A 22,756-nucleotide genomic window follows, 5' to 3' on the forward strand; every position below is an offset into this window, starting at 1 on the left:
CCATCAATGTGATCAAGACAAAGGAAGAAGAGGACCGAGCACGCCCTTATTCTCATCAATGGGGCAGTAGTGAAGCAGGTTGAGAGCTTCAAGTTCCTTGGCGCCCACGTCACCAACAAACTAACATGGTCCAAGCACACCATGACAGTCGTGAAGCAGGCATGAAAAAAACTATTCCCCCTCAGGGGACTGAAAAGATTTGGCATAGGTCCTCAGATCCTTAAAAGGTTCTTCAGCTGCACCATCGAGAGCATCCTGACTGGTTGCATCACTTTCTGGTATGGCAACTGCTCTGCCTCCTACCGCAAGGCACGGCAGTGGGTAGTGTGTACGGCCCAGTACATCACTGGGGCCAAGCTTCCTGCCATCCAGGACGTCTATACCAGGCGGTGTCAGAGGAAGGCCCTAAAAATTGTCAAAGACTCCAGCCACCCTAGTTATAGACTGTTCTCTCTCTCTGCTACCGCACAGCAAGCGGTACCGGAGCTCCAAGTCTAGGTCCAAGAGGTGTCTAAACTGCTTCTACCCCCAAGCCATAAGACTCCTGAACAGCTAATCAAATGGCTACCCTGACTATTTTCTTTAATAACCCTGCCTATGTGTACATAATTACCTCAATTACCTCGACACCGGTGCACCCGCACATTGACTCTATACTGGTACCCCCTGTATATAGCCTCCACATTGACTCTGTACTGATACCCCCTGTATATAGCCTCCACATTGACTCTGTACTGGTACCCCCTGTATATAGCCTCCACATTGACTCTGTACCGTAATACCCTGTATATAGCCTCCACATTGACTCTGTAACGTAATACCCTGTATATAGCCTCCACATTGACTCTGTACCGTAATACCCTGTATATAGCCTCCACATTCACTCTGTACCGTAATACCCTGTATATAGCCTCCACATTGACTCTGTACCGTAATACCCTGTATATAGCCTCCATATTCACTCTGTACCGTAATACCCTGTATATAGCCTCCACATTGACTCTGTACTGGTACCCCCTGTATATAGCCTCCACATTGACTCTGTACCGTAATACCCTGTATATAGCCTCCACATTCACTCTGTACCGTAATACCCTGTATATAGCCTCCACACGCTGTACTGGTACACCCTGTATATAGCCTCCACATTGACTCTGTACCGTAATACCCTGTATATAGCCTCCACATTCACTCTGTACCGTAATACCCTGTATATAGCCTCCACACTCTGTACCGTAATACCCTGTATATAGCCTCCACATTCACTCTGTACCGTAATACCCTGTATATAGCCTCCACGTTGACTCTGTACCGTAACACCCTGTATATAGCCTCCACACTCTGTACTGGTACACCCTGTATATAGCCTCCACACTCTGTACCGTAATACCCTGTATATAGCCTCCACATTGACTCTGTACTGGTACCCCCTGTATATAGCCTCCACATTGACTCTGTACCGTAATACCCTGTATATAGCCTCCACATTGACTCTGTACCGTAATACCCTGTATATAGCCTCCACGTTGACTCTGTACTGGTACCACCTGTATTTCGCCCCGCTATTGTTCTTTTCTGCTGCTCCTTAATTATTTGTTATTCTTATCTTTTACTTTTTTGGGGGGGTATTTTCTTAAAACTGCATTGTTGGTTAAGGGCTTGTACTGTCAGTAAGCATTTCACTGTAAGGTCTACTACACCTGTTGTATTCAGCATTTCACTGTAAGGTCTACTACACCTGTTGTATTCAGCATTTCACTGTAAGGTCTACTACACCTGTTGTATTCAGCATTTCACTGTAAGGTCTACTACACCTGTTGTATTCAGCATTTCACTGTAAGGTCTACTACACCTGTTGTATTCAGCATTTCACTGTAAGGTCTACTACACCTGTTGTATTCGGCATTTCAGTGTAAGGTCTACTACACCTGTTGTATTCAGCATTTCACTGTAAGGTCTACTACACCTGTTGTAATCAGCATTTCACTGTAAGGTCTACTACACCTGTTGTATTCAGCATTTCACTGTAAGGTCTACTACACATGTTGTATTCAGCATTTCATTTCAGTCGCTCTGGATAAGTCTGTCTACTACACCTGTTGTATTCAGCATTTCACTGTAAGGTCTACTACACCTGTTGTATTCAGCATTTCACTGTGAGTTCTACTACACCTGTTGTATTCGGCGCATGTGACAAATAAAATTTGATTTGATTTGATTTTAACCGTCTACATCTACAGTTGTCTAATGGCAAAGACAGAGTGTTTTTTTTTACCACAATCATGTCATGGTTACAATTTTTAGGGACTTTCACTGTTCCATAGTTTCATGACAGTGTTCTCCTGCTCAGGTCTGGGTGGGCTTCCTCTAGCTACTGTAAACTTGTTGGTCTGCACTTAGCCGAGTTCCCTTATTAATACTGTTAATAACAAGGTAGAACAAAGGTTTGTACCTCCCACCTACATCAAAGGCAGGTCTGGGCATATGGATCATTACAGACAGACCACCCAACTGTCCCAGGGGAATCCTGCTGTTTATTTCCCAGCTAGACGAGCAACAAGACCCAACTTTATAGTTAACCTTGAGCTCTGTGTCTGATCTGACTTCGATTGGACCGGACTCTCACCCTTTCATTCCAACTCCTTTTAACAACTGGTTCAACTGCGCCAGAAGACGAAGGAGGGGAACGCTTGTTATTTCCTATTCTCCCCAGGCCATTTGAGGGCCTCCAGGGAGGCACCTACAGGTTAAAATTCTGAGCACATGGGGTGGGAAGGGGGATGAAGAGAGAGAGAGAGATACGATTCAAACACAAAGAAAGTGGAGGAGATGTCTGCATTATTCAACGCTGCTTGTTTGCTTGTACAGCAAATGCGTGCACCCCTTTCCAGGAATTCACTAATTGACTGCTAACAAACCAAAGAAAAAATATTTTAAAGGAAGTCATAGGAAAAAAGCAGAGGAAAAGAGATGCCTGAGGATACCCTTCTGAGGAGCAGCTAGTCTGTCCAAACGCCTCTAACGTGATTGATGAGCACAGCAGTCTCTCTCTCTCTCTTTCTCTCTTCTCACTCTTTCTGTCTCTCTCTTTTTCTCTCTTTTTCTCTCTTTTTCTCTCTTTTCTCTCTCTCTCTCTCTCTCTCTCTCACTCCTCTCTCTTTCTTTCTGTCTCTCTCTTTCTGTCTCACTCTTTCTCTCTTTCTCTCTCACTCTTTCTCTATTTCTCGATGTCCCACTCCTCCACTCCTAACTCTCAACTCCTCTAGCTGACTGGAGGGAGAGAGGGAAGATGGAGAGGAGCTGGGGGGGTTGGGGCAGGCAGACAGACAGACAGACAGACAGACAGACAGACAGACAGACAGACAGACAGACAGACAGACAGACAGACAGACAGACAGACAGACAGACAGACAGACAGACAGACAGACAGGCAGGCAGGCAGTCAGGCAGGCAGGCAGGCAGGCAGGCAGGCAGGCAGGCAGGCAGACAGGCAGGCAGAGGCACTACCAGTGAAAACAGGGGCTCACATTGGAGCCGAAACATTAGTGACAGGCGTACTGGCTGGGGGTTTGCTGGTCGGATTAGCTCCAATAGCCATAATAAATGAAACAAGAGGATGAAATAAAAACTATTCCAGGCTGACTGAAGGCTGGGCTTATGGGAAGTGGCAGCTCCACTGGCCCCCAGGCTCTGAGTTTTGCCACTCGATAATTTGACTGATTCACTTGAGTGGCCGGAGAGACGTTTTGGGCCTGATCTAATTCAGTAACCTGTCTGGTGATTACCCCACGGACACACAGGCCCTGAACGGGGCGCTGGGACAAAGGAGAGGAGAGACAGGGACAAGATTAGTGAGAGGGGCTGCCCTGGCTGGCTGGTGGCCGGCACCCAGAGTCCAGAACCTGGAGCCCTGAGTCCCGGAACCCAAAGTCCGGAGCCCAGAGCAGGCAGCAGCAGTACTTGTTGAGCCCAACATACACGGCCACTTAACTCCTCTCACATCACTGCTTCATGCCTCATGACTCTGTTCTGGCCTGGATTAGATAGCTCCCCCTATCTAGCCAGATGTCTCCCATAAAACAGTGAGACAGTGTGTATGTGTGTGTGTATCCACGTGTGTGTGTGAGTGAATGTGTGTGAGAATAAATCTGTGGGTGTTTCCACCCAGCAGAGGTCCCAGTAAACTCCAGATGAGTGGTATGATAGTGGGACGGGACAGGAACCTACTGGCTCTTCTTTAACAAAGAGAATGGGGAGGCAGGGGGGATTTTCTCCTGTGTAGAGGCAGCCCAGGAACCTGTCAGAATCACTGGAAGAGATGGGGGGGAAGAGAGGGAGGGGGGCGCACTGCTGTCTGTGCACTGCAGTTGAAGGGTAACCTTTGCTTAACCTTTCATATGTTGAAAGCACATTTCGCCACTGACTTATTAATTTGGACAGGGTCACCTTTTTCCATTTTAATACCAGATTAGCGGCGCCAGATCTTGAACTTTGATGTGGAAGATTTGCAGATGAGGGCAACTTTCTGGGACACTGTATAAAAATTAGCGAGACTTTATTGATGTGCTATTGACATCATTTTTTATCTAAAGAGGAAAAATGTCAACACTTGCTACATGGGAGTTACTAGCAGAGTAAGCACTAAAATCTCAATTTACATAATGCACTGTCAAAATGAATAATATAATGTGGTGGATGCTGTTTCTTCTGCTCTGTTCAGGCAGCGGTGCTGATGGAGCTGTGGGGTGCTGGGCTGGCTGCATAAAAGGCAGATGTTGGTCCCCAAAACCACACTGCTTGCCTTCACAGAGAACCCCACTATTGTCATTCACAGAGAACCCCACTGCTGTCCATCACAGAGAACCCCACTGCTAACTTCACAGAGAACCCCACTGTTGTCATTCACAGAGAACCCCACTGCTGACTTCACAGAGAACCCCACTGTTGTCATTCACAGAGAACCCCACTGTTGTCATTCACAGAGAACCCCACTGCTGTCCATCACAGAGAACCCCACTGCTGACTTCACAGAGAACCCCACTGCTGTCCATCACAGAGAACCCCACTGCTAACTTCACAGAGAACCCCACTGTTGTCATTCACAGAGAACCCCACTGCTGACTTCACAGAGAATCCCACTGTTGTCATTCACAGAGAACCCCACTGTTGTCATTCACAGAGAACCCCACTGCTGACTTCACAGAGAAACCCACTGCTGTCATTCACAGAGAACCCCACTGCTGACTTCACAGAGAACCCCACTGCTGTCATTCACAGAGAACCCCACTGCTGTCCTTTACAGAGAACCCCACTGCTGACTTCACAGAGAACCCCACTGCTGTCATTTACAGAGAACCCCACTGCTGACTTCACAGAGAACCCCACTGCTGTCCTTTACAGAGAACCCCACTGCTGTCCATCACAGAGAACCCCACCGCTGACTTCACAGAGAACCCCACTGTTGTCATTCACAGAGAAACCCACTGTTGTCCATCACAGAGAACCCCACTGTTGTCATTCACAGAGAAACCCACTGTTGTCCATCACAGATAACCCCACTGCTGACTTCACAGAGAACCCCACTGCTGTCCATGATTAACACAAATGTATCATTTATACTGCACACCTTAGCCGTGATTACATCTGTTATTTACAAAGGTAAAGAATATTCTTTAAGAAAAAGTCCCTTTCCTTAAAAGTGTATGTGTTTTTCCATCTAAAACGAAAACGCATGCAAAGTTTGCCTTCATGCGAGCCCTTAGTAAATCATTCTCTTCAGTGTATACTTGAGAAGGAATAACACTAAAATCATCTATATCCTCTATGTTTGATTACAGACACTAAAATCATCAATATCCTCTGTGTTTGATTACAGACACTAAAATCATCTATATCCTCTGTGTTTGATTACAGACACTAAAATCATCTATATTCTCTGTGTTTGATTACAGACACTAAATTACATTGATTACAGACACTAAAATCATCTATATCCTCTGTGTTTGATTACAGACACTAAATTACATTGATTACAGACACTAAATCATCTATTTCATCTATATCCTCTGTGTTTGATTACAGACACTAAAATCATCTATATCCTCTCTGTTTGATTACAGACACTAAATTACATTGATTACAGACACTAAAATCATCTATATCCTCTCTGTTTGATTACAGACACTAAATTACATTGATTACAGACACTAAAATCATCTATTTCATCTATATCCTCTGTGTTTGATTACAGACACTAAAATCATCTATATCCTCTGTGTTTGATTACAGACACTAAAATCATCTATATCCTCTGTGTTTGATTACAGACACTAAAATCATCTATATCCTCTGTGTTTGATTACAGACACTAAAATCATCAATATCCTCTGTGTTTGATTACAGACACTAAAATCATCTATATCCTCTGTGTTTGATTACAGACACTAAAATCATCTATATTCTCTGTGTTTGATTACAGACACTAAATTACATTGATTACAGACACTAAAATCATCTATATCCTCTGTGTTTGATTACAGACACTAAAAATCTTATCCTCATTGATTACAGACACTAAATCATCTATTTCATCTATATCCTCTGTGTTTGATTACAGACACTAAAATCATCTATATCCTCTCTGTTTGATTACAGACACTAAATTACATTGATTACAGACACTAAAATCATCTATATCCTCTCTGTTTGATTACAGACACTAAATTACATTGATTACAGACACTAAAATCATCTATTTCATCTATATCCTCTGTGTTTGATTACAGACACTAAAATCATCTATATCCTCTGTGTTTGATTACAGACACTAAAATCATCTATATCCTCTGTGTTTGATTACAGACACTAAAATCATCTATATCCTCTCTGTTTGATTACAGACACTAAAATCATCTATATCCTTACAGACATTCATTCAGTCATTGCTGAGAATAAAACTGCCTTCACCAAGATTACTGAGAAGTGATCTCACCCCAGGGTGACCACAGGGGCTGTGTCATTATGGAGAGGAGAGAAGGACACAGATGAGGACAGCTAATCCTACTAGACCAACACAACACAGAGATTACTGTACAGTAGGATAGGAGATTATAGAATGGGGAGTAGCCTTCATACAGACAGTATGTATCTTGCAGCGACCCCACACACACACACGCACACACACGCACACGCACCCACACACACACACACACGCGCACACACACACACACACACACGCTCGCTCGCGCGCACACACATACACACACGCGCGCACACACAAAGTCCCGAACGTTAGTCACTGACTTCAAACTGTCACTCATCTGCCGTCTCCTAATTAAGTGTCTAATTAAAGAGCTAATTCTGGCGACTGCAGCCACGTTAAAGAGCGACAATAAAGAGGACATGTTGGCTACAGCACACACACACACACACACACACACACACACACACACACACAGACACACACACACACACACACACACACACACACAGACACACACACACACACACACACACACTCGCACACACAGACACACACACACTCGCACACGCACTCGCACACGCGCGCACACACGCGCACACGCACGCGCACGCCCTGACACACACGCACACACACACGTCAGCACCAGGTGGTGGACTTCTCTGTAGGATTGAAATCAAGGAATAAAGTTTGAGTGACAGCCTAATGAAGTGAATTAGTCCTCACTACAGTGGGAGGTTCTCTACTATAGAGACGATGTAACCTCAACTTCTATAGTGGCCAGGCCTCCTGGACTGTATCGTTGACCACTTCCTCCAGGGGGGTAAGGGTAGCTTCTATAGTGGCAAGGCCTCCTGGACTGTATCGTTGACCACTTCCTCCAGGGAGGTAAGGGTAGCTTCTATAGTGGCCAGGCCTCCTGGACTGTATCGTTGACCACTTCCTCCAGGGGGGTAAGGGTAGCTTCTATAGTGGCCAGGCCTCCTGGACTGTATCGTTGACCACTTCCTCCAGGGGGGGGTAAGGGTAGCTTGTGGTTGACACACATCATACCTAGAATGTGACACATTGGCTGGGTGAACAGGGGGACACTGTCATGGTGCTGTCTGAGGGCGGGGTCGGACCATGTTGCTGTCTGAGGGCGGGGTCGGACCATGTTGCTGTCTGAGGGGTGGGGTCGGGTCATGTTGCTGTCTGAGGGTGGGGTCGGGCCATGTTGCTGTCTGAGAGGTGGGGGCTTGCCATGTTGCTGTCTGAGGGGTTGGGTCGGGCCATGTTGCTGTCTGAGGGGTGGGGTCGGGCCATGTTGCTGTCTGAGGGGTGGGATCGGGTCATGTTGCTGTCTGAGGGGTGGGGTCGGGTCATGTTGCTGTCTGAGGGTGGGGTCGGGTCATGTTGCTGTCTGAGGGGTGGGGTCGGGTCATGTTGCTGTCTGAGGGGTGGGGTCGGGTCATTTTGCTGTCTGAGAGCAGGGTCGGGCCATGTTGCTGTCTGAGGGGGTGGGGTCGGGTCATGTTGCTGTCTGAGAGCAGGGTCGGGCCATGTTGCTGTCTGAGGGGTGGGGTCGGGCCATGTTGCTGTCTGAGGGGTGGGATCGGGCCATGTTGCTGTCTGAGGGGTGGGGTCGGGTCATTTTGCTGTCTGAGGGCGGGGTCTTGCCATGTTGCTGTCTGAGAGGTGGGTCGGGCCATGGTGCTATCTGAGAGGTGGGGTCTTGCCATGTTGCTGTCTGAGGGGTGGGGTCGGGTCATGTTGCTGTCTGAGGGGTGGGGTCGGGCCATGTTGCTGTCTGAGGGGTGGGGTCGGGTCATTTTGCTGTCTGACGGCGGGGTCTTGCCATGTTGCTGTCTGAGAGCAGGGTCGGCCATGTTGCTGTCTGAGGGTGGGGTCGGGTCATGTTGCTGTCTGAGGGGTGGGGTCGGGCCATGTTGCTGTCTGAGGGGTGGGATCGGGCCATGTTGCTGTCTGAGGGGTGGGGTCGGGTCATTTTGCTGTCTGAGGGCGGGGTCTTGCCATGTTGCTGTCTGAGGGGTGGGGTCGGGCCATGTTGCTGTCTGAGAGGTGGGGTCGGGCCATGGTGCTGTCTGAGAGGTGGGGTCTTGCCATGTTGCTGTCTGAGGGGTGGGGTCGGGTCATGTTGCTGTCTGAGGGGTGGGGTCGGGTCATGTTGCTGTTTGAGGGTTGGGGTCGGGTCATGGTGCTGTCTGAGAGGTGGGGTCTTGCCATGTTGCTGTCTGAGGGGTGGGGTCGGGTCATGTTGCTGTCTGAGGGGTGGGGTCGGGTCATGTTGCTGTCTGAGGGGTGGGGTCGGGTCATGTTGCTGTCTGAGGGGTGGGGTCGGGTCATGTTGCTGTCTGAGGGGTGGGGTCGGGCCATGTTGCTGTCTGAGGGGTGGGGTCGGGTCATTTTGCTGTCTCACGGCGGGGTCTTGCCATGTTGCTGTCTGAGGGGTGGGGTCGGGCCATGTTGCTGTCTGAGAGGTGGGGTCGGGCCATGGTGCTATCTGAGAGGTGGGGTCTTGCCATGTTGCTGTCTGAGGGGTGGGGTCGGGTCATGTTGCTGTCTGAGCGGTGGGGTCGGGCCATGTTGCTGTCTGAGGGTGGGGTCGGGTCATGTTGCTGTCTGAGGGCAGGGTCGGGTCATGTTGCTGTCTGAGGGGTGGGGTCGGGCCATGTTGCTGTCTGAGGGGTGGGGTCGGGCCATGTTGCTGTCTGAGGGGTGGGATCGGGCCATCTTGCTGTCTGAGGGGTGGGGTCGGGTCATTTTGCTGTCTGAGGGCGGGGTCTTGCCATGTTGCTGTCTGAGGGGTGGGGTCGGGCCATGTTGCTGTCTGAGAGGTGGGGTCGGGCCATGGTGCTGTCTGAGAGGTGGGGTCTTGCCATGTTGCTGTCTGAGGGGTGGGGTCGGGTCATGTTGCTGTCTGAGGGGTGGGGTCGGGTCATGTTGCTGTTTGAGGGTTGGGGTCGGGTCATGGTGCTGTCTGAGAGGTGGGGTCTTGCCATGTTGCTGTCTGAGGGGTGGGGTCGGGTCATGTTGCTGTCTGAGGGGTGGGGTCGGGTCATGTTGCTGTCTGAGGGGTGGGGTCGGGTCATGTTGCTGTCTGAGGGGTGGGGTCGGGTCATGTTGCTGTCTGAGGGGTGGGGTTGGGCCATGTTGCTGTCTGAGGGGTGGGGTCGGGTCATTTTGCTGTCTCACGGCGGGGTCTTGCCATGTTGCTGTCTGAGGGGTGGGGTCGGGCCATGGTGCTATCTGAGAGGTGGGGTCTTGCCATGTTGCTGTCTGAGGGGTGGGGTCGGGTCATGTTGCTGTCTGAGGGGTGGGGTCGGGCCATGTTGCTGTCTGAGGGGTGGGGTCGGGTCATGTTGCTGTCTGAGGGCAGGGTCGGGCCATGGTGCTGTCTGAGGGGTGGGTCGGGCCATGGTGCTGTCTGAGAGGTGAGGTCGGGTCATGGTGCTGTCTGAGGGGTGGGGTCGGGCCAGGTTGCTGTCTGAGGGCGGGGTCTGGCCATGGTGCTGTCTGAGGGGTGGGGTCGGGCCAGGTTGCTGTCTGAGGGGTGGGGTCGGGCCATGTTGCTGTCTGAGGGGTGGGGTCGGGTCATGTTGCTGTCTGAGGGCAGGGTCGGGCCATGGTGCTGTCTGAGGGGTGGGTCAGGCCATGGTGCTGTCTGAGGGGTGGGGTCGGGCCAGGTTGCTGTCTGAGGGCGGGGTCTGGCCATGGTGCTGTCTGAGGGGTGGGGTCGGGCCAGGTTGCTGTCTGAGGGGTGGGGTCGGGCCATGTTGCTGTCTGAGGGGTGGGGTCATACCAGGGTTATGTCTGAGGGGTGGGTTTGGGCCAGGGGAAACCTTGTAGGGTGTTCAGTATCTACCACCTCAGGAGGTGTGTTTAAATGTCACGATGAGAAGTGATGTGCATAACATAGGCTCATTAGGAACTAGTCATCTGCACCACGGGACAATCCACCATTCCTGAGAGGAAAAGGAAACAGCGATCTGCGTGTGTTCTCCTTCCTGTCCACTTGTCTCTGCTTTGCAGATCAATAGGAAAAATGAAGGTCGGGCATAAAGGATCCAAGAGAAGCGCTGATTCCTACCTTTAGAAGAGGGATACAAATAAGAGCTTAGTGATTAGCTCTGCGTTGCGTGCAGCGTTTCTCCCCGTACCACTGGGCTCTCTGTCTCTGGGCTCTCTGTCTCTGATTATTACTTTGTTGTTTTTACAGTCTTGTCCTTATTAACCAAGCCCATGCTGATCATTCCCGAGAGCCAGATTGCTGGAAATACAAATGAAAAGCCCCCTCTCCTTCTCCACAGATCCTTCATTAAATACGGATTGGGGGCCACCCACCTACGCAGAAGCCTGGACTTTAATTCTGCTCTGTGCGTTGGCGAGCGTGAGTCTCATGGCCCCAACTCTTTATCAGAGGGATTTACAGACCATCAGTCTGGCCCTATCCCTCCCTCTTGCTCTCTCTCTCTCCATCAATCCCTCTCTCTCTCCCTATATCCCCCCCCCTCTCTCCTTCTCTCTCTCTCTTTTTGTGTGTGTAAGGCCTGTGTTAGCATGTGCGAAGGCTAGCCCATATGTCACTAAACAGATCCCCAGACTTTAACCCCTTCAGATGACTGAATGGAGCGAGGGACTGCCGAGCCGAGCCGACACACAGAATTGGGAAACATAGCCAAGACTGACACAGAATCAGCTGATACAGCAGGATTGAGGAGAGGTCATTGAGCAGTACCACTGATCCAGGACTATGGGAGAAGTCAGAGAGCAATACCACTGGTCCAGGACTATGGGAGAAGTCAGAGAGCAATACCACTGATTCAGGACTATGGGAGAAGTCAGAGAGCAATACCACTGGTCCAGGACTATGGGAGAAGTCAGAGAGCAATACCACTGATCCAGGACTATGGGAGAAGTCAGAGAGCAATACCACTGGTCCAGGACTATGGGAGAGGTCAGAGGGCAATACCACTGATTCAGGACTATGGGAGAAGTCAGAGAGCAATACCACTGGTCCAGGACTATGGGAGAAGTCAGAGAGCAATACCACTGATCCAGGATGTCAGGAGAGGTCAGAGGGCAATACCACTGATTCTGGACTATGGGAGAAGTCAGAGAGCAATACCACTGGTCCAGGAGTATGGGAGAGGTCAGAGAGCAATACCACTGGTCCAGGATGTTAGGAGAGGTCAGAGAGCAATACCACTGGTCCAGGGCGTCAGGAGAGATCAGAGGGCAATACCACTGGTCCGGGATGTCAGGAGAGGTCAGAGGGCAATACCACTGATTCAGGATGTCAGGAGAAGTCAGAGAGCAATACCACTGATTCAGGACTATGGGAGAAGTCAGAGAGCAATACCACTGATCCAGGACTATGGGAGAAGTCAGAGAGCAATACCACTGGTCCAGAACTATGGGAGAAGTCAGAGAGCAATACCACTGGTTCATGACTATGGGAGAAGTCAGAGAACAATACCACTGGTCCAGGACTATGGGAGAAGTCAGAGAGCAATACCACTGGTCCAGGACTATGGGAGAAGTCAGAGAGCAATACCACTGATCCAGGATGTCAGGAGAGGTCAGAGGGCAATACCACTGATTCAGGACTATGGGAGAAGTCAGAGAGCAATACCACAGGTCCAGGACTATGGGAGAAGTCAGAGGGCAATACCACTGGTCCAGGATGTCAGGAGAGATCAGAGAGCAATACCACTGGTCCAGGGCATCAGGAGAGGTCAGAGAGCAATACCACTGGTCCAGGGCGTCAGGAGAGGTCAGAGAGCAATACCACTGGTCCAGGACGTCAGGAGAGGTCAGAGAGCAATACCACTGTTCCAGGACTATGGGAGAAGTCAGAGAGCAATACCACAGGTCCAGAACTATGGGAGAAGTCAGAGAGCAATACCACAGGTCCAGAACTATGGGAGGAGTCAGAGAGCAATACCACTGGTCCAGGACATCAGGAGAAGGTTAGCTTTACCATTTACAGTAAGGAGACTATATTGTAATGGGGTCACGTGTCTTAACCAGGTTAAAGTGACCCAATGCTGTAAGACAACAGCACAACATTGCGCTTCCAGAGCAACATTGCCAATCCAAGATGGCGTAGCAGTCAGACGTCTTTGTCTTGTCTCGTCCCGTGTGTAGATATCTTTTTAATATTTTTCCTAAACCTCAACTTCAAAATACCCTCCTGCAACCCGTCTCACCCAATGTGTTGTGGATCTGTTTTTTTTTCCTAAAGTATTTATATTTACCTCCGAACTGCAATACCTCAACTGAAGCTATCTAGCTAACTAGCTACCAGCTATCAGTCAGCTAACCACTGCTATCGTTCATCAGCTAACCTTTAGCTCAGAAAGCTCTCGCCAGTTCGTACAACGCGTTTCAAACCAGAGCATACCGCACCTATTCTTCTCTCCATATTCCTGAATTCCTACCACAAACTCTGAACCTTTTCATCTGGATCATCACAGCTAGCTAACTGCAAACCGGGTTGACTACTCCTGGCTAACGTTTCCGTCCCGGAGCTAGCACCAACTAGCCTGGGGCTAGCCCACGCTAGGCCCATCTCCCGGCTCACTCCTGGGCTATGGGGCACGGAACGCCGCCGATCCTCTACGACTGGAATACTGACATAATCTGCCCGAGGATTCCAACAGGCCCCTCAGGCGCAATGTCCGCAATGTCCGCTGAAGGCCCATTCTGCTAACCTGCTAGGCCTGCTTACCCACATCATGACGTCCCCCATAGGCTAACTTGCTAGCCCCGGTCTGCTAACTGCTAGCTTGCATTCCCCGGGATGCTAACTGCTAGCCCCTACTAACTGCTTGCTTGCTAACCCGGTCTGCTAACTGCTAGCTTGTTTAGCCCCGGCCAACAAACTGTTAGCATGTTAGCATCGGCCTGTCTGAATAGCCATGTCCCCAGTCAGCCCAACCACTCACTGGACCCATATGTTCACTTGGCTACGCATGCCTCTCTCTAATATCAATATGCCTCGTCCATTATTGTCCTGGTTAGTGATTACTGTCTTATTTCATTGTAGAGCCTCTAGCCCTGCTCAATATGCCTGAACCAACCATGTTGTTCCACCTCCTACATATGTGATGACATCAACTGGTTTAAACGTCTCTAGAGACGAAATCTCTCTCATCATTACTCAATGCCTAGGTTTACCTCCAATGTACTCACATCCTACTTTACCTTTGTCTACACACTCTGCCTTGAATATATGTTATCGTGCCCAGAAACCTGCTCCTATTACTCTCTGTTCCGAACGTGCTAGACGGCCAGTTCGTATAGCCTTTAGCCGTACCCTTATCCTACTTCTCCTCTGTTCCTCTGGTGATGTGGAGGTTAATCCAGGTCCTGCAGTGCCTAGCTCCACTCCCACTCCCCAGGTGCTCTTTGTTGAATTCTGTAACCGTAAAAGCCTTGGTTTCATGCATGTTAACATTAGAAGCCTACTCCCTAAGTTTGTTATACTCACTGCTTTAGCATACTCTGCCAACCCGGATGTCTTAGCCATGTCTGAAACCTGGCTTAGGAAAACCACCAAAAACCCTGAAATCTCCATTGCTAACTATAACATTTTCCGCCAAGATAGAACTGCCAAAGGGGGCGGTGTTGCAATCTACTGCAAAGATAGTCTGCGGAGTTCTGTATTACTATCCAAGTCTGTACCCAAACAATTCGAGCTTCTACTTCTAAAAATTCACCTTTTCAGAAACAATTCACCTTTCTCTGAGAAATTCACCTTTCTCACTGTTGCTTGCTATAGACCTCCCTCTGCCCCCAGCTGTGCCCTTGATACCATATGTGTATTGATTGCCCCCCATCTATTTTTTGAGCTTGTGCTACTAGGTGACCTAAACTGGGACATGCTTAACACCCCGGCCACCCTACAATCCAAGCTTGATGCCCTCAATATCACACAAATTATCAATAAACCTACCAGGTACAACTCCAAATCTGTAAACATGGTCACCCTCATAGATGTCATCCTAACTAGCTCGCCCTCCAAATACACCTCTGCTGTTTTCAATCAAGATCTCAGCGATCACTGCCTCATTGTCTGCATCCGTAATGGGTCTGCGACCAAACGACCACCCCTCACACTGTTAAACGCTCCCTAAAACACTTCTGTGAGCAGGCCTTTCTAAACAACCTGGCCGTGATATCCTGGAATGACATTGACCTCATCCCGTCAGTAGATGATGCCTGGATATTCTTTAAAAGTGCCTTCCTCACCATCTTAAATAAGCATTCCCCATTCAAAAAAATGTAGAACTAGGAATAGATATAGTCCTTGGTTCATTCCAGACCTGTCTGCCCTTGACCAGCTCAAAAACATCCTGTGGAGTTCTGCATTAGCATCGAATAGCCCCCGCGATATGCAATTTTTTAGGGAAGTTTTGAACAAATATACACAAGGCAGTTAGGAAAGCGAAGGCTAGCTTTTTCAAACAGAAATTTGCATCCTGTAGTACTAACTCCAAAACGTTCTGGGACACTGTAAAGTCCATGGAGAATAAGAGCACCTCCTCCAGCTGCCCACTGCTCTGAGGCTAGGAAACACTGTCACCACCGATAAATCCACTATATTTTAAGAATTTCAATAAGCATTTCTCTACGGCTGGCCATGTTTTCGACCTGGCTACCCCGGTCTGCCTGGCACCCTCCACAGCAATCCGCCAAAGCTCCCACCATTTCTCTTTCACCCAAATCCAGACAGCTGATGTTCTGAAAGAGCTGCAAAATCTGGACCCCTACAAATCAGCCGGGCTAGACAATCTGGACCCTTTCTTTCTAAAATTATCTGCTTAAATTGCTGCAACCCCCCATTACTGGCCTTTTCAACTCTCTTTCGTATCGTCTGAGATTCCCAAAGTTTGCAAAGCTGCCGCGGTCATCCCCCTCTTCAAAGGGGGTGACACTCTAGACCCGAACTGCTACAGACCTGTATCTATCCTACCCTGTCTTTCTAAGGTCTTCGAAGGCCAAGTTAACCAACAGATTACCGACCATTTCGAATCCAACCGTACCTTCTCCGCTATGCAATCTGGTTTCAGAGCTGGTCATGGGTGCACCTCAGCCACGCTCAAGGTTCTAAATGACATCATTAACCACCATCAATAAGAGAGATTACTGTGCAGCCGTATTCATCGACCTGGCCAAGGCTTTCGACTCTGTCAATCACCACATTCTTATTGGCAGACTCGACAGCCTTGGTTTCTCAAATGTTTGCCTCGCCTGGTTTACCAACTACGTCTCAGACAGAGTTCAGTGTGTCAAATCGGAGGGCCTGTTGTCCAGACCTCTGGTAGTCTCTATGGGGGTGTCACAGGGTTCAATCCTCGGGCCGACAGTCTTCTCTGTATACATCAATGATGTCGCTCTTGCTGCTTGTGATTCTCTGATACACCTCTACGCAGACGACAACATTCTGTATACTTCTGGCCCCTCTTTGGACACTGTGTTAACTAACCTCCAGACGAGCTTCAATGCCATACAACTCTCCTTCCGTGGCCTTCAACTGCTCTTAAATGCAAGTACAACTAAATGCATGCTCTTCAACAGATCACTGCCCGCACCTGCTCGCCCATCCAGCATCACTACACTGGACGGCTCTGACTTAGAATACGTGGACAACTACAAATACCTAGGTGTCTGGTTAGACTGTAAACTCTCTTTCCAGACTCACATTAAACATCTCCAATCAAAAATTAAATCCTGAATCGGCTTCCTATATCGCAACAAAGCATCCTTCACTCATGCTGCCAAAGAAACCCTCGTAAAACTGACCATCCTACCGATCCTCAACTTCGGTGATGTCATCTATAAAATAGCCTCCAACACACACTACCCAGCATTGCGACCTGTACTCTCTTTTTGGTTGGCCCTCGCTTCATACTCGTCGCCAAACCCACTGGCTACAGGTTATCTACAAGTCTCTGCTAGGTAAAGCCCCGCCTCATCTCAGCTCACTGGTCACCATAGCAGCACCCACTCGTAGCACGCACTCCAGCAGGTATATCTCACTGGTCACCCCCAAAGCCAATTCCTCCTTTGGTCACCTTTCCTTCCAGTTCTCTGCTGCCAATGACTGGAACAAACTGCAAAAATCTCTGAAGCTGGAGACTCATATCTCCCTCACAAGCTTTAAGCGCCAGCTGTCAGAGCAGCTCACATATCACTGCACCTGTACATAGCCCATCTGTAAACAGCCCATCTATCTACCTACCTCATCCCCATACTGTATTTATTTATTTATCCAGCTCCTTTGCACCCCAGTATCTCTACGTGCACATTCATCTTTTGCACATCTACCATTCCAGTGTTTAATTGCTATATTGTAATTACTTCGCCACCATGGCCTATTTATTGCCTTAACTCCCTTATCTTACCTCATTTGCACTCACTGTATATAGACTTTTTGTTTTATTTTGTTCTACAGTATTATTGACTATGTTTTGTTTATTCCATGAGTAACTCTGTGTTGTTGTATGTGTCGAACTGCTATGCTTTATCTTGGCCAGGTTGCAGTAGCAAATGAGAACTTGTTAAATTAAGGTGAAATAAATAAAATAAAATAAACATGTGGCGTGATACATTGAGTATACAAAACATTAACAACACCTGCTCTTTTGATTGCATAGACTGACCAGGTGAATCCAGGTGAAAGCTACGAACCCTTATTGATATCACTTGTTAAATCCACCAATCAGTGTAGATGAAGGGGAGGAGACAGGTTAAAGAAGGATTTTTAAGCCTCGAGACAACTGAGACATTGATTGTGTATGTGTGCCATTCAGAGGGTGATTGAAGTGCCTTTGAACGGGGTATGGTATTAGGTGCCAGGCGCACCAGTTTGTGTGAAGAACTGCAGCGCTGCTGGGCTTTTCACACTCAACAGTTTCTGTGTGTATTAAGAATGGTCCAACACCCAAAGGACATCCAGCCAACTTGACACAACTGTGGGAGGCATTGGAGTCAACATGGGCCAGCATCCCTGTGGAACGCTTTCGACACCTTGTGGAGTCCATGCCCCAACGAATTGATGCTGTCAAAAGGGGGTGCAACTCAATATTAGTAAGGTGTTCTTAATGTTTTGTAAACTCCGTGTAGAGAAAGGTGGCGATCCAAAACAGTAGCTATATACTACTTGTCAGTGTGAGGCCAATGGACGAGGAGAGGGGACGGACGGACAGACAGACCAGGGGGTTAAACAGATGGAGAACAAGTCCCCAGTGGGACATGTTATTCATCAAAGTCACCAGGAAGGGCTGAGTTTGTTTTCAGCCACATACAGAGAGAGAGACAGAGAGAGAGAGAGCGAGTGGGAGAGGGAGAGAGAGGGAGAGAGGGAGAAAGAGCGAGTGGGAGAGGGAGAGAGAGAGAAGGGGAGAGAGATGGAGAGGGAGGGGGAGAGAGAGAGAGAGGGAGCGGTTTCATTACTGCCTGCATGAGGACGTTGACAGGGGAGAAAATATGGATTTAAACTGAACACCTTTGTCAGATGTGAACCATACACACACACACACACACACACACTTCATCTATCTATCTCTCAATCTCCCCCTGACCAGGGTTGCTTCTGTGTCCAGTACTATAGTCAGTAACGGCAGTCATGTTGTACATGATGACTGTACTGTGGTGTGAGGATGGAATCCTGAAGCCTGTTGCTGGAGCTCCTCCTCTCCTCTCTCTGGAGTGCCAGGGGCTTATGATGTTTCTGTCAACAGCATTCCAGGAAACCAAACGCTCCAACAAAGCTCACAACATGTTAGTTTTGCTCTTGCTCAACTCAATACTCCTACTCCCTCCACGGGGGGGTAAAGCTTACTCATTTGTACAGACTATTCCCAAATGACATGATAACGACAACACAAATGGTGGCTAATAACTGAATGACAACTCCGATACAAATCTGCTATTTGATGTCTGCCGTAAGATGTTTCCCACTGAAATAGGAACATTGTTACTTTTGACTAGAGTGGTATTATTTCACGTACAAGTACAACTACTGCTGCTACTATTACTAAATTACTGGTTGGTAAATTCAAAATATATTCATCAATATGTAGTAGACATGAACTTCTGCAGGGTCTCTAATCCATTCAGGATGTATGACGTAATAACGTTTTATTATTGTTTCAAAAGAAACATATCTAAAAAACATATCTAAATATACATATATACATATCTAAATATACATATATACATATCTAAATATACATATCTAAATATACATATCTAAAAAACATATCTAAATATACATATCTAAATATACATATCTAAATATACATATATACATATCTAAATATACATATCTAAATATACATATATACATATCTAAATATACATATCTAAATATACATATATATATATCTAAATATACATATCTAAATAAACATATATACATATCTAAATATACATATCTAAAAAACATATCTAAATATACATATCTAAATATACATATATACATATCTAAATATACATATCTAAATATACATATCTAAATATACATATATATATATCTAAATATACATATCTAAATAAACATATATACATATCTAAATATACATATCTAAAAAACATATCTAAATATACATATCTAAATATACATATCTACATATCTAAATAAACATATATACATATCTAAATATACATATATACATATCTAAAAACATATCTAAAACATATCTAAATATACATATATACATATCTAAATATACATATATACATATCTAAAAAACATATCCAAATATACATATATACATATCTAAATATACATATATACATATCTAAATAAACATATCTAAATAAACATATCTAAATAAACATATCTAAATATACATATCTAAATATACATATCTAAATATACATATCTAAATATACATATATATATATATCTAAATATACATATCTAAATAAACATATATACATATCTAAATATACATATCTAAAAAACATATCTAAATATACATATCTAAATATACATATCTACATATCTAAATAAACATATCTAAATAAACATATATACATATCTAAATATACATATATATATATCTAAATAAACATATCTAAATAAACACATATAAATATACATATATACCTATCTAAATAAACGTATATACATATCTAAATATACATATCTAAATATACATATCTAAATATACCTATCTAAATAAACATATATACATCTCCAAATATACATATCTAAATAAACATATCTAAATATGTTGTTTGCTTATAGGAATGAGCAGTGGAAAAGGCTGATATTTAAGAGATCAGCAAGTTGCCCCATTACCTTAATTCAAAGGCTTTTCAGGAATAATATACCTCTAGCTGTATTAACAAAACCTGTGGAAACGAAAACAAAACATGGATTTTGCAACTACAACACTGCTTGGCCATTAAAGGTAAAAATAATAATATCAAAATAATTAAAGGTTGTACTTAATTATCTCATTAAACTACATGTTCATATTGAAAAGATAAGACTACTTGTCTACTAGTATCTAATTGAGTCGAGTCATCTGACAAACAGGCAGACAACAACTCTACTGCCTGAGTTGAGTTTTACACTGATGCACCGAGACGATACCAAATGTAAATGATTTTCATGTGCATTTTAAAGAAGGCCCACCACCCACTGCAGGGGATGATAATAATAACAGTAATCTTAAATCAATCACTAGCATGGCTAACTGACTGCTCAGACTACTCGTCTGCACAGATCAATATCCTTGCTGGCCATCGTGAGGACTAAACCGCCACCATCAGCAATTTAGAGAGAAAATGTCAAAAGTTCTTAACAAGACAGAACCTGTAGTTTGCTGTAGGTACACTTTCCAATAGACACATGCAAACACAGCATAGAGACAGGCATTGTGTTTATGCAACAACGTTAGCTTTATCAAATAGATTCCATCATATTGCAATTATATTAAGAGGAGAAAGGAGAAGGAAAGGCCTACAGCAACAACGGAGATAGAGACTGGAAAGGGAATATGAGAGAGAGAGAGAGAGAGAGGGAGAGAGAGAGAGAGAGATTGAGAGAAAATGAAAGAGAGAGAGAGAGAGAGAGAAGGAAGGAAAGAGAAAGAGAGAGAGAGAAGGAAAGAGAGAGAGAGAGAGAAAGAGATAAAAGGGAGTGAGGAGAGAGGAGAGGAAGGAAGGAAGGAAGAGAGAGAGAGAAGGCGGGCGGGGTGGAAGGAAGGAAGGAAGGAAGGAAGGAAGGAAGGAAGGAAGGAGAGAGAGAGAGAGAGAGAGAGAAGGAAAGAGAGAGCGAGAGAGCAAATGCATGTGTGAGAAAAGGCTACAGAAATCCAATAGTGTAACCTCTGTGTGAGCAGCAGTAGTGACCAGTGAAGGACAGAGGAGGAAATCAATAAGAGCTGATTTGCAGAAGCAGGGGGTGGAGATGAGAGGAGGGGAGAAAGAAAGGCGCCTGGAAATAGAGACAGGGACCTCAAGGGAAAAGATAACAGAATCGCTTTCATCAAAATGTGATAAATCCAAGTCTCTTGGATAGGACACCTGATGGCTCTCTATTTTTTTATCAAACAAAATACATCATTAAAATACATAATTAATGGAAGGTAGAGGTTAGGCTGGTGGAGGGTAAATTCCTTTTTTCTTATTGGGACTGATGGTTGTGTGCATGTTTAGAGTGGCTGCACATGGACGAGAGAGATCTTACCTCCGGGCGACATGGATGAGAGGAGGCCGGGAGACAGTAGGCCGTGGACACTGTGGGGAAGAAGCCTGGAGCTTTCCTGCATCGCTACCCCCAGGGAACGCTTGGGTGGTCGGCCAGGCCTGGAGCTGCAGAGAGAGGGAGAGAAGGAGGAGAGGGAGTGAGAAAAAGAGAGAGAGAGATCACCGTGAATACACAGAAAATTATCTACTATTTAAAAACATTTTACTTAGAACACATAGGCTCACAGTGTAAGAGGCCATTGATTGATACATTTACAATGGTTGATTTTACATTTCTCTAAATACGTAGTAAACATACGTAGCAAGCGTGATATGAAAATTGTATCACATTCGCTATCATTTAAATTGACAACAATAGACACTAAGAGATGGAAATTATATGTTAATGACAATACTTTCCTCCTGGCTACCCCAACCCCGACCAACAGCTCCGTACCCCCCGCAGCTACTCGCCCAAGCCTCCCCAGTTTCTCCTTCACCCAAATCCAGATAGCAGATGTTCTGAAAGAGCTGCAAAACCTGGACCCTTAAAAATCAGCTGGGATAGACAATCTGGACACTAACCTTTTTAAATTATCCGCCACCATTGTTGCAACCCCTATTACCAGTCTGTTCAACCTCTCTTTCATATCGTTCGAGATCCCTAAAGATTGTAAAGCTGCCGCGGTCATCCCCCTCTTCAAAGGGGGTGGCACTCTAGACCCAAACTGTTGCAGACCTATATCCATCCTGCCCTGCCTTTCTAAAGTCTTCGAAAGCCAAGTTAATAAACAGATCACCGACCATTTCGAATTCCACCGTACCTTCTCCGCTGTGCAATCCGGTTTCCGAGCTGGTCACAGGTGCACCTCAGCCACGCTCAAGGTACTAAACGATATCATAACCGCCATCGATAAAAGACAGTACTGTGCCGCCGTCTTCATCGACCTGGCCAAGGCTTTCGACTCTGTCAATCACCGTATCCTTATCGGCAGACTCAAAAGCCTTGGTTTCTCAAATGATTGCCTCGCCTGGTTCACCAACTACTTATCAGACAGAGTTCAG

At 46.4% G+C, this 22,756-nt stretch overlaps 1 protein-coding gene across 8 annotated transcripts in view; it reads right to left on the reverse strand.

Annotated features, from left to right (window-relative positions):
* Positions 1 to 22,756, reverse strand: part of LOC115115796 (dachshund homolog 2-like) — a 324,950-nt gene that overhangs the window by 171,912 nt on the left and 130,282 nt on the right. For all 8 annotated transcript variants that reach the window (XM_065004911.1, XM_065004909.1, XM_065004908.1 and 5 more), the window contains exon 2: positions 21,693 to 21,817. In XM_065004911.1, the coding sequence (XP_064860983.1) occupies positions 21,693 to 21,817 (125 nt within the window). The remainder of the gene's footprint in view (positions 1 to 21,692; positions 21,818 to 22,756) is intronic.

The sequence above is a fragment of the Oncorhynchus nerka genome, linkage group LG19, assembly GCF_034236695.1.
Source record: "Oncorhynchus nerka isolate Pitt River linkage group LG19, Oner_Uvic_2.0, whole genome shotgun sequence".
In the NCBI taxonomy this organism is placed as follows: Eukaryota; Metazoa; Chordata; class Actinopteri; order Salmoniformes; family Salmonidae; genus Oncorhynchus; species Oncorhynchus nerka.